This window comes from Hipposideros armiger, unplaced genomic scaffold, assembly GCF_001890085.2.
Source record: "Hipposideros armiger isolate ML-2016 unplaced genomic scaffold, ASM189008v1 scaffold_18, whole genome shotgun sequence".
Classification (NCBI taxonomy): Eukaryota; Metazoa; Chordata; class Mammalia; order Chiroptera; family Hipposideridae; genus Hipposideros; species Hipposideros armiger.
The window spans coordinates 6,133,981-6,146,019 of NW_017731368.1; the positions used below are offsets into that span (position 1 = coordinate 6,133,981).

The 12,039-nt window shown below is 55.4% G+C and overlaps 1 protein-coding gene and 1 long non-coding RNA gene across 7 annotated transcripts in view; one reads left to right on the forward strand and one right to left on the reverse strand.

Moving 5' to 3' along the window:
• Positions 1 to 12,039, forward strand: part of CCDC13 (coiled-coil domain containing 13) — a 44,340-nt gene that overhangs the window by 13,113 nt on the left and 19,188 nt on the right. For 4 of the 5 annotated variants that reach the window (XR_002122829.1, XM_019633394.1, XM_019633386.1 and 1 more), the window contains exons 5-9: positions 3,251 to 3,367; positions 4,589 to 4,693; positions 7,097 to 7,258; positions 9,860 to 10,036; positions 11,592 to 11,798. Coding sequence is in view for 4 of the 5 variants with exons in the window: in XM_019633394.1 (XP_019488939.1) it covers positions 3,251 to 3,367; positions 4,589 to 4,693; positions 7,097 to 7,258; positions 9,860 to 10,036; positions 11,592 to 11,798 (768 nt within the window). In the remaining variant the exon portion in view is untranslated. Of the gene's footprint in view, positions 1 to 511; positions 602 to 3,250; positions 3,368 to 4,588; positions 4,694 to 7,096; positions 7,259 to 9,859; positions 10,037 to 11,591; positions 11,799 to 12,039 lie in introns of all 5 variants that reach the window. The other variant, XM_019633405.1, reaches the window with a different exon arrangement.
• LOC109377209 (uncharacterized) lies at positions 245 to 3,393 on the reverse strand. Of its 2 annotated transcripts, none has more exons than XR_002122834.1 (3): positions 3,302 to 3,393; positions 1,277 to 3,169; positions 245 to 771 (listed from the first exon to the last, which is right to left on the reverse strand). It is a non-coding gene; the product is annotated as an uncharacterized LOC109377209 (long non-coding RNA). The 2 variants fall into 2 exon arrangements; XR_002122835.1 differs by having other exon boundaries at positions 245 to 1,054.

The following is a 12,039-nucleotide window of genomic DNA, read 5'->3' on the forward strand; positions in this document are numbered from 1 at the left end:
GAGGGTGGGTCATGCCTGGCCTTGTCAGACAGGGTGTGGTCTTTGTGGGAAGAACAATGTGGAAACCAATAAAGGGTCGGTTGGTGGCCTATATCCGGTGGCGGTCTTGGCCACAAGGCCATGAGCCCAGGTAGCGGTTTCTCAGTGTCTCTGACCCCGTCTCCTTATCTGTAACATGAAGTCCATAGCTCCTTTACCCTCCCGTCCCAGCCTGTTGCTAGAACTCCAGGATGCAGACCATGGCTACAGTGTTATTATTTATTAAGCTGTTAGTGAATCCTAGAGCTGCCCTACTGTGCTACTGGGGAGTGAGGCAGACCGTCCATTAAACCCTCTCCCATGGCAGAGCAGTTCGTACAGAAGCGTGCTTCCGCTGATGCTCCTAAGACGAGCTGAGAGAAAGCCCACCACCGAGATCGGTAACCACACACCCAGCGGCACCAGAGAGCTTCGCTCGGGCACCACAACTGCTGAGCAGATTAAATATTAAGTGTGAGGTTTGCTTTTTCAGCTGCAGACGGTCCTAGCCAGGCTGCCAGCCAAGGGGGCCACTGACGCAGGAGCCAAGCCACCGAGGGCCCAGATGGGAGACAGAGCCTTGGTATGAAAGCTCTTCTGTGCTGGGGAGTCAGTGAGGTGGCCACTGGCCCAGCCTCCCGTCTTCCATGGGAGTGTAGGTGCCTCTGTCTGGGGTCCACCTCCATCCCACTGTAGACCCGGTGTCACCATTGCAGCATCCACAGAGCAGCCATCAGGGAGCAGTGACCATGCCTGGAATGCCCCAGTGGAGGCCAGTGAGGGTCTAACTCTGAGGACCAGTCCTCAGGGAGGGAGGGAGGTCAGGGGGTCCTGAGGACCCTGGGACCCTAGAATTTCAAGACCAGCAGGGAAGGCCTGGTCCAACTGATTGCCCGCTCCGAGCCCAGCTATAAAGGAACGTTCTCACTGGGGAGACACCAGCCTCTACCTTCCGCCCGGGACAGGAACTCACTACTGCACAATGCAGCCCAGCAGTTCATGTTGTGAGAAGGCTTCCTTTTGTGGAGTTCCAAGTCTACAGAGTAAAAATGACTATTGGGAATAAGGGCTGGTTCCCAAGATTCCATTTTCCTAAGCCGGTGAGCAGTCGATGAAACCCAACACATGAGAATTGCAGCTCCATGAAAGGAAGGCCGTCTGACCCCGTGGGCTACCAGGGCGGGGCATGGAGCCCAAGCCAGACAATCACTAGCATCTAAGTCTCAAGAACATCCCAGGAGGCCTCCCCAGGGCTTACCTTGGGAAGCCAGACCAGTGGGTGACCCAGGGGTCCCGGTCTCAGGACTCCCAGTTCAGTGCTGCTTTTCCAGCCGCACCTCCCTTGTTGTCTACGGCTTAGGGTGAGGCTGGGTCATGCCTGTCCTGAGGAGAACTCAGCCCTCGGTGTGCAGCGATGGGCCCCTCGGCTCCAGGGGTGGATATGTCTCCTGGAGGCTGGTCTTGTGTAAACCTGTCTCATTGCTGGCAAGGCAGTAGAGCAGGGGCTGGACTGAGTGTTCAGGGCATTTCCTGGCTCCGAGGGACACTGCTCAGCTGCCCCTGCTTTATCCAGAGCATGGAGCGCCTCTGTGTCCCTGACTAGAGCTGTCCTGGATGGGACACTGCTTGTCCAGCCACTTGTTGAGCCCGATGGGATTTTCTGAGCCCTGTGACACAGAGAAGCAAACACAGGCCTCTGTTCACGGGGGAATCCAAGAGAGGAGATGAGTAGCCATGCTGAAGGAAGGAGGGGGACAGGGCCTTCAGAGAGAGGCCACAGAGGGAGCACACCCTCCCAGAGGCAGCTAGGAAGTGGGGTGGGGTGGGGTTCCGGAGGTGGGCTTTGCTGGAGAAGGGGCAGAGGGGAGGGCCTTCCAGCAGGAACGGTGCAAGCGGAGCCTCAGAGGCCAGGAAGCAGTCAACACTCCCATTCCGTTTGCTAGTTGGGTGGAAAAGGGGAACGTAAGCCAAAAAAAAGCTGGGGGGGGGTCACCCATGGAGGGAGGCCTTGAATGGCAGCTGGAGTGGGAGTTCCAACTTCCTTCTGTGGCTGCAGGGAGGCTGAAAGGTTTCCGATAGAAGAGTGGGTGATCGGCTACAAGTCCCAGTCCATCAGTGCCACACGCCTTCCCGGGCGTCTTCTGATCAGAGAGAGAACAAAGCGATGTCTGCCCAATCAGACTGTTCAGGTGGCCCCAGCCACACTCCAAAGGCCTGCAGGCTCACCCCACATTCTGGCCCCAAGAGCCCCAGAGCTCATTCCGAAGTGGGGCCGCCCTCCCTCCACGTGGGGCTGCAGGAGGGGTGGTGTGAGTGACGCTGGTATTGTCTGCTCCCCCATGGACTGTGTTTTGTTTATTCCCTCAAAGAAAACAGCCCATATCCAAGTCCCCCACGAAGCCTGTGGAATTTCACTCTGGGCAGGAACAGCTCTGAAACAGCAGGGCGGTAGAGCTGGCCCAGCTGCCTGAGGGGAGGAGTAGAGGGGGTGATGGCTGCCCCTGCACACGGGCCCAGCCCTGACCAGAACACCATCTGGCCCTCAGCCCCCTTTGCCAGCTGCCCATCCAAGCCGGGCTCGCCCCTCCCCTGCCCCCACATGCCCTCTGTCAGAATCAGCCCCAGGCAGCTCCCTTTACCTGTGTTATCCAATCAATACTCACGGGAACCCGGAAGCTGGTATTACATACCCCCATTTTACAGATGAGGAAGTGAGGCTTGGAGAGGGGCGTCACTGCCTGGGTTCTAGATCCAGGTCCCTTCTGTGTGCTCTTCCCAATGTCCGAGCAGGGTCACAGCAGGCACGTGGGGGGCCCATGCACTCACAGCTCCCACACCACCACCCGGCCGGGCCAGTGGGGCTCATGGCGCCGGAGATCTGACAGAAGCTCCCCCTGTGGTCACCACCTGCGTCCATGTGTGTGTGTGTGTGTGTGTGACACTCGGAGCAAAGGGCTTAGGTCCCAGAGTCAGGCCGCCAGGATTCACATCCACGCTCCCCCTTTCCCAACCAGGTACCCTGAGCCAAGGAGCCTCACCCTCTACCAGCCTCTGCTTTGCTTCTCTAAGGGGCTGACAGAATCCTCACAGGGTCTGTGAGGATTAAGTGCTTGCTCCTTGCTGAGCGAGCACTTAGCACAGCACCTAGCACCTGCTGGGAGAAATGGGGGCTGGGTTATCATTACTATTCAGGCAGCAAGTGACTGCTCTCCCTCCTGTTGCCCCCAACCAGCCGGAGTCCCCAGAGGTGAAGGTCTTGCAGGACAGGCTGGCGGCCACGAACCTGAAGATGAGCGACCTCCGCAACCAGATCCAGTCTGTGAGGCAGGAGCTCCGGGTGGCCCAGAAGGTATTCCAGAGCCAGGCTTCAAGTCATCTTGTCTGGCTGGGCCCGGCCCTGGGAAGGGGCAGGACAGGGACAGTGGGCTCCACTCAGGTCCAGCGAGTGCTTGGCCCCGTGAGCATTCATGCTCTGGGTCAGGCTAGAGATCATAACTTCCTTCCACCGGCCCTCGAGACAGACCCACTTGGTGAGTGGGGTTGCTGGCGGCCGAGGCACCCTGAGTACATGCCCTTGTGGTGCCCGCCCCACCATGGACTGAGGAAGACAGCAGAGAGTCCTTTCAACCTTCCTTGTGCTATTGAGCACCATAGTAAACCCGGGGTCCCTCCTACATAAGCCACCTTGGACCGGGAAGCCTGCTAAGACCTTCCTCCTGCCCTCTGCTGTCTGTAATATTAGAAAGTGAATAGATTGTTTGTGTATTAAAGGCCCCTTTCAAAGAAAAATCCTCAGACTTGGGATGCAGGCCCAGCTGGTTCATTAGTTACTTTTATTTGCATAGCGAATTCTCTGGCGTTTGTCTTCCCTGCTGGAACCACTCAGACCAGCCAAGATTTCCAAAACAGTGTTCTATTGTGGAAACCAGCTCCAGAGACTTGGTACACAGGATCAGGTTTCCGTGACAGGCTTCACCGAGACCCAGGGCACAAGCTGAGAGTGTTGTTTCCATCTCAAAGCCTCAAGGTGGGGCCTGAACACCTCCCTTCAACAGCCACAAACTTGGGCCCTTCTGGAACCGAACATCCCCCGTTGAGACTCAGAAGCCCCCTTCCTTGCTGCCCTTGGACATGGCCCCTCCTCGGTGGCTTTCCACAGGGGGCGAGGGTCTGTGGCAGGGTACTTCCTGTGGCCATCCAGGATGATGAGCTCAGTGCTAGGTGACCAGTGAACACGTTAAGGAAACAAGTTTTGGTCAACCCTGTGGTTCACTCATCCCAGAGTGTCCCAAGAGCAAAGGGCCCCACCTGGGCATTGTTGGCAGCTCCTTGTCCCCTCTAGGCATTGCCAAGACACGCTGGGGATGAGGGTTTTACTGCTTTCCCAGGGACTGCTGCTCTTGGAGCGTGGTCCACTAACTGGCCTCCAAGGTGGGAGGAAGGTTGTGCATGCAGAGGCCGGGCCTGCTAGGAGCCCCACGCACCCAGCCCAGCTCCTGAACAGACAGCAGCACTGAGGCTCTGGTGGCGCCCTCTCTCCTGGCCACACTGACAGTCCCACCCTTTTCAGGTGCTGGCCAGCGAGGTGGGAGAAGATGTGAACGTCCAGCAGCTCCTGTCCTCGCCAGGGACTTGGAGGGGTCGGGCTCAACAAATTCTAGTTTTGCAGAGCAAGGTGAGTGAGTCATCAGACCCCTCCTGGCCCTGAACACAGGGCTTGAAATGGCCCTGAAGGACCCACACTGACCCACATCAGAGACACAGAACCCCTCAAAAGGCCTCTTGCAGGGTCGTTGTTTTGCATTCTCCCCAACCAGCCTGATTTTAATTTGTTATTTAATGAACAAGCATTTATATAACACTTACCACGTGCCAGGCCCTGGCGCTTAACAAATGCCAAAGCCTTTGATTTATTTTATTCCAGGCATATTTTTTCCCCTAGTTCATATAAATTTGCGTGACTATTGTACTTGTAGGCTTTTTCCAGTTTTGTCCAGATGCTTGTAGGCTTTTCATTACCCAGTAAAAATGTAGCCCTGTCTCCCTGTTTATATTTTAAATATCTGGAGCCTCCTTGGAGGCTAAGAGCAGGGGCTCCGAAGCCCAAATGCTTAGATTTAAATCCCAGCTCTCCACTCACGGGCCGTGTGGCCTCGGGCAAGTTACTTCTTCTCTCTGGGCCTCAGTTTCCTCATCTGTATCCTGTGGATAATGACAGTACCTACCCCACAGGGTTGTGGGGAGGACTGAGTGAGTCAATACAGAGGGTACCCAAAACAGGTATACACATTTGAAGAAAGGAAAAAAAAACTGTATTAAAATTGTAATACTATATACCGATAACAGAAGATGAATACAAGTCACAGTTGACTTCTGCAATTACAAGAGGTGCTCAAAGTGGTTCCCATCAGTATCCAGACACTTCTGATTACGGCGAACTACTGCTTGAGCAACGTTGACCAAAGTGTCCACTTGTATACATTTTTTTGGCACCCCTGGTGTGTGTAAAATGCTCAGTACACTGCCTTGCGTGGAGGAACTGCTGCACCAAGGTCATCTGTAGTCATTGCCCTCTTTGTTGCCTTCCAGCCAAGAAGCACATGAGTAGGTGTGTAACTTACACTGTTTGCCAAGCACTTTGCCTTCACCCCAGGAATTTCAGTGTCACAGCTCTTAGGTGGCTTTTATCCTCAGGGTCTCCTGTGGGATCCTTGAAGCCGACGTGAAGGAGGAAAGGTCTCCCCACAACTGTAATGAACGACCAGTGTGTGCCCTTTGGGTTCAAGAGACCTGAGTTTGAGTCTGGCCTGAGTCACTGATCGACAAGTTATGTGAACTTGGGCCAATCGCCTCCCTGCGCCTCAGTCTCCTCATCTGTAAAATGGAGATGATAGTACTCTTCTTGTGGGTTAAACGAAATGACATTTGTAAAGCACCCAGCAGAGACAGTGCCTGGACATAATACACACTGAATGCATTGGTTAACGCTGTTGTTAAGTTGTGTAAATAAATGATTAAAAGTCATTCTGTGTTCAATACTTAAAGGAATTACCACACAGTACCACACGAGGGCGCTGATAAGTGCTTTAGCAGCCATGCTGCTGCCCCGTACCAGTGATGGTAGGGAATTTTGCCCCAGCTCAGGTTTCCCCAACTCTGTTCCATCACTTATGTTGTGTTGACATGGAAACCAGGGTTAGAAGGCCCCTCGGAGCTGTACACTTCAACCCCAGTGTGGTCAGGCCATCGTTCTGTGGAATGACATCTACCTGCGTCTCGCTGAGAGCCTGAGGGCTGGACTCTGTGCTGGGGGCTTCCCCTGGGCCATCTTGGGGGTTCTCAAAGTTGCCTGATCCTAAAAATCACCCATAGCCCTTGTTTAAAATGCAGATTCCCAGGGCCTTCTCTGGAGCTCGGACTTGTTGGTCTGGAGTGGGCCCCAAGATTTGTCACTCCAAGAAGTGCCGTGGGGATTCCCAGGCTCAGACAAGTCCAGGGCACTGAACGCTCACAGAAACATTATCAGGGTGTACCCTTAGGCCCAGGGTGTACCCCACAGATGAGGGACCTGAGATTCAGAGATGTTAAGTAATCTGTGCACAGTCACACAGCCAGCGAGGCTTTGAGATGGTCTCTCAGCCTCCAATCTGCCCGCCCTCTATAGCATCTGCTGCAAAGTGACCAGGAACCCAGGGCGTCCCAAGGAGACCACCTTATCATGGTCTGTTAGAGAGCTCTTCTTTGTACTGAGCCTCTCCACCCTTTCCCTCCCAGGGTCTTAGGTCCACACATCAGCTTCTCAGCCTCAAGACCCTCAGAGATGAGGTGATTTTGCTCATTTACTTGGAAGTTTCTCTTTTCCAGGCGAAACCTCTCTCATGTTTTCCCTTGTTTTGCTCAAGGTGCCACTACAGATCCCTCCCCACCCCATTCCTCTCCTATGGGGCTTACACATCCATCTGGAACTGTGGTGTCACCTGTCTAGTGGGGTCTCCCGTGGTCCCTCGGGGAGGCCCCTTCAAGTGGTCGAGTCTGACTGCAGACCGGCTGTGGAACAATGAGTTTTTACCATCCTCAGGTTCGAGAGCTTGAGAAACAGTTGGGACAGACCCAGAACAGGTCTGTGGGAGCAGCCAGTGATGAGCTGTCTGTCTGTCCAGACCCAAGGAAGCTGTCGGCGCAGGAGAAAAACCTGCTGAGGATCCGCAACCTGGAAAGGGAAAAGCTGGAAAGCTGGGAGGTAATGTGTGCCCGGGGCGAGGTCCGCTGGGCATGTGGGACCCGGAGATCATGACCCGCCCCCTGCAAGCACGTGGAGGCACCGCTTAGAGGCAGGAGACACCTAGGGGTTTGGGTCACCTCTGTGCCTGTGGACCCAGCTTGAACCACCTGACTGGGTCCTCACCCAGAGCCCATTTCATGAACTTTGGGCTGCCCCATCCTGGCTGATTTGGAGATGTTGGATCTGAAACGTTCATTGCAAAAGGAGAGAGAGAGCGTCACAGCTCCAGAGGCATGCTGGGGTCACATGGGACTTAAAGAAGGGGCACTCCAGGCTGATGAAAGGTGCACAGGCAGGTACCAGCTCCACAGCTAGAATCTCACTGGCTGAACTGGGAGTGTCAAAAGCCAGACTCTACCAGGCTTACACAATGAAGAGTGTATTGGTCCCTGTAGATGGACAGCCTAGAGGTGGCCTAGCTCCAGCACAGGCGGGTCCAGGATTTGGGGACTGGGTTTCAGGGCCACTTTCTCCTGGGTCTGCTTTACTCTCTCCCATGGGGACTCCTGGTGGTCTCGGCTTCTGTCCCCCAACCTGCCCTCACAAATGGCTTCTCTTCCCCAATAGCTCTGATAAAGTCCCAGAATCTGGGACTAGCTTAGACCCTGTGCCCATCCCTGAGCCTAAGGGATGTGGCTAAGGGCACAGGATGCTTTGATTGGCCAAGCTTCAGATACCCACTCCTTGGTCTGGGGAATAAGTCAGTCTCCCCAAACTTGGCCTGACGGTGGGGAATAGGGGTTTCCTCAAGGAGAGTAGAGGAAGAAGCAGGGGGAGGTGCTGGCAGCCAGAGCGGGGCCACTTCAGTGTCCCCGGCAATGGGCTTCTGAACAGTGTGGCCTTACCTTTCACTGGCTGACTTGCCATCGGTGACTGTCCTGTGCCCGGAACTTTGTGACCAGCACTGCATCGTACCTCCCAGCATCCTGGGCCATCAGGTGTAAGGAAGGGAACAGTGAGACTGCGGAGCTGGGCAGGTCCTACTGGACCTTGTATGCTGGCCAGGGATTTGAGCTTTTATCTTAAAGGCAGTGGAGAACCAGCAAAGGGTTTGTGGAGGGACATGGTCCACGTGCGGTCACTCCCATGGTCAGGCATGGTGGATGGGTCAAAGGAGGCATGAAAGGCTGAAGCAATAATCCACCCGAGACATGACCAAGGACCTGCACTAAAATGGCAGGACTCTAGCAGAAGGGCCAGGCGCTTGGAACATTGAGGGTTGATTACATAGGACTGAGTGACCGGATGTGGAAGGCAGAGGAGTAGGAAGAATTGTGAAGGACTTCCGGTGAGTGTGGTGGGTGGATGGGGGAGATGGGAACTGAGACTTGAAAATGTTGGGTTTGAGATGCACCTGGCTCAGACTTACACATTCGCACGGAACAGAATATGGTGGAATCGTTGGACCATCCATCAGCCACAATGTGGGTTGTAGGAAATGATTTCCTGTGTGCACTTCTTCTGCCAGCTGCCACCAGAGCCTGGAGTGTGCAGACAGCAGAGCCATGGGGGACCAATGGCTGCCTCCCTGCAAACAGCTGTGGTCTTGTAGATGCGTCATGTTTTACTACTTTTCATTTCTATAATTCACCTCATCGAGGAGCTAAAAACATTTTTCCAGTGATAATAAACCCTCAAGACCAAACCCGATTCTGTCACCTGCTGCCCCATACCGTCCTGAGTGTCTTACTCTTGGCTCCGAGGGTTTGCCATATCTGGCCTATGCCCCTCTGACCTTGCCCCTAAGCTGCCCTCTGGTTCATGGAGCCCACGCCACCCGTGTTCCACCCCAGGGCCTTTGTCCTTACTACCCTCGTTGCCTTCAGTCTCTACTTAGATGTCACAATGAGCATTTGTCACTATATGGCATCATCTGTTTCACCCAATGGGATGTCAGCTTCTTGAGGAAAAGGGCTCTGTTTTGCTCTCAGCTGTATCCCCAGCACCTATAAAAGGCCAACCATATAGTAGGCCTTCAGTAAATATTTGAGAATGAATGAATGAATGAATGAATGAATGAGAGACCCCAAAGGCATGTGCAGTATGTGAGTTTTAGCCTGTAGCTGACGAAAGCAAGGTGCAGTCTGGGGTGATGTGAGCGGATGGAGTGCCAGGTGGGGCCCCCCTTCTCACTCTACGTGGTGGGTTGAAGCACTTTGGTTTGAACCCTAGACTTAACTCTGTTTGCTATAAAGCATGGCTTTCCTCTTTTCCCCAGCTCAGGCGGGGGTTGAGGGATGGGGACAGCCCCTGGAGGACACACCCAGAGGTGGACAGTGGGTTTCCTGTCATGTCTGACTCTGGCAGAGGAGGGACAGCTGCCCGGACACCTGCCTTCTTGGGTTGAATGGAGGAATGCTATCGTCCATTAGTGACATTTGTCATGTGCTTGGGCAAGGGCTGGAAGTCAGGGCCCTGGCTCCACTGACGTGCCCTGTGGCCCTCGACAAGTCCCCTTCCCTCCCATCCTGGGGCTCACCAATGAGTGGGAGCAAGGGACCGGATGTGGCTGGGGGCCCGCTCGGCCCCGCTACCCAGGACTGTACTTTCTCATTCTAGAAACTTGCGGGGGAGCGGGATGCCCTCCAGACGGAGCTTGAAGAGCTGAAAAAGAAGTTTGAGGCCGTGAGGTCCCGGAACAAAGTGCTGACGAGCGAAGCGAAGACCCTCAGGAGTCAGATGGGGACCCTAACGGAGAAGGGCAGGCATGATGACGAGCTCATCGATGCCCTCATGGTACGGCCAGCTGCTCGGGCAATGCGACAGCCAGGGTCCAGGCCCCCAGAGAACGCCCCCCGCCCCCACCACCCAGAAACATGTGACTCAGCCTCAGCCACAGTGAGCTCTCACTCACCCCCAAATGCCACCTGCATAACCCCAAAGCCCATTGCCTGCAGACTGGCCCCAGCCCAAACTCCCCCCGCCCCCCGCCCCGGGACAGTGGCAGCTCAGAGGCTGCCCAGGGGCACCAGCCTCTGGGCCTGTGGACTCCAAAGGAGAAAGAAACGGGAGAGGGGGACGGAGATGGGATTGCGCCCTGAGTTAGTTCTCATCAAGAAACGGAAGGGACAACTGAGGGGCCAGTACAAATTCTTGTCTGTGTGCTCGCACACAGCCCCTCCCCTCCAGGGCGCTTGGGTGGTTTATCATAGTCAGTCGCCAAGATAACTCCTAGGGTCAAATATTATGATCCTACTTCCTAGGTGGGGAAACTTCTAATTAGTTAGATAGGTCATCCAAGACCATACAACTGAGTTCAAACCAGGTTTATCTGACTGCAAAGCCTTCCTTGGTGAGCAGCGCCACACTGCTATCCTGACCCTAGCCTGGCCTTTTCTCTCTGGGGCCCGAGGCACCCCAGAGCTTTGTCCCTGAATTCCAAGTTGTACCCACAGGCTCCTGGGGTGGTCATGCGTGGCCTGACTGGGGTGCACGGGGGAACTGAAGCTGGCTTAGGCACCCCCTTAGTCTCTATTAATTTCACTAGGTGGGGTGGTAGGCAGGGCCCAGGACACCTGAGATCTGGGCCTGCCTCTGTTGATACCTCGCTGTGTGACCCTGCGCCAGCTGCAGCCTCTCTCTGAGCCTCAGCTCCCAGCTTTTAAAGAAGGTGCGGGGCTGGATGTCCTCTGAGGTCCCTGGGTGCCAGCGTTCTTTGTCACTGAAGATGGCACCAGAGATGCAAACCAGCCCCAGCCCTGCCGTTTGCCAGCAGTGTCCCCTCTCTGAGCCTCAGTTTCCTCCACTATGGGGTGAGGACAACAGCCCACACCTGTTCCCAGTCACTGATATGGTCCTTCCTGGCCCCCAGGTAGGACGCCTCCACTCCAGTAATGTCCTGGGAAGGGGGAGGGGTATCTTCAGGTGAGGGGGCCTCAGTGCTAAAGGGTCCCTGGGGAGGGGTCCAGGCGCTGCCTTCAAGGACAGCCCCCCAGCAGAGTGGGATAGGGTTTCTTTTTACCCAAACATCTCCCCCACTGGCTGAGGGGCCACCATCTGAGGTGCTTCCTGTTGTCCTGAGAGCTCCTTGGCCCTGATCTCAGGGAGTAGGAAGGTGAGGACAAGATGAGGGCGTGGCCTCCACCTGCCTGGCTAACCCCCTTGAGAACGGGCAAGAAGGTATTCTTTCTGTTTCTCCAGGGAGTGTTAATGTCCCACTGTCAGGTCCCTGCAGGAGCAGGGACTAGGTGGGTTGCTGGCGGTTGGGGGTGGGGGTGAGGGCTCACCTTGCTCTTCCTTACCCAGGGGCCTTGGTTGACCCTTACCTGCCCTCCCGCTTGACCCTCCCCAGGACCAGCTGAAGCAGCTACAGGAGATTCTGGGCAGCATGCATTTGCAGGAGGAAAAGACACGAGCATCCCAACGCCGCCTGGACCAGCAGCTCAACCACGAGGCTCAGCAGAGCAGCAGCCTCGTCGCCCAGCTGCGGGCCATGGTAGCTGAACGGGAGGCCAGAGTGCAGCAGCTGGAGATGGAGATGGGGCAACTCAGTGTACAGGTGAGCAGGGCACTGGCTGGGCCCAGCATCCATTTCCAGGTCCTGGCAAGTCCACCCAACATCCAGAGACATCTCAGCCACTTCCATGTCTTTCCACCTGCCTTTATTCAGGCTGCACCACGTCCTACCTGGTCCCACTTTGGCTCCCTGCTTCCATCTGGCTCCCCAGCCCATTCTGCACACACCTTTCCTCTAAGGTACAAACCTGATTGTCGCCCTGCTCTGCATAAAACGTGTCTGC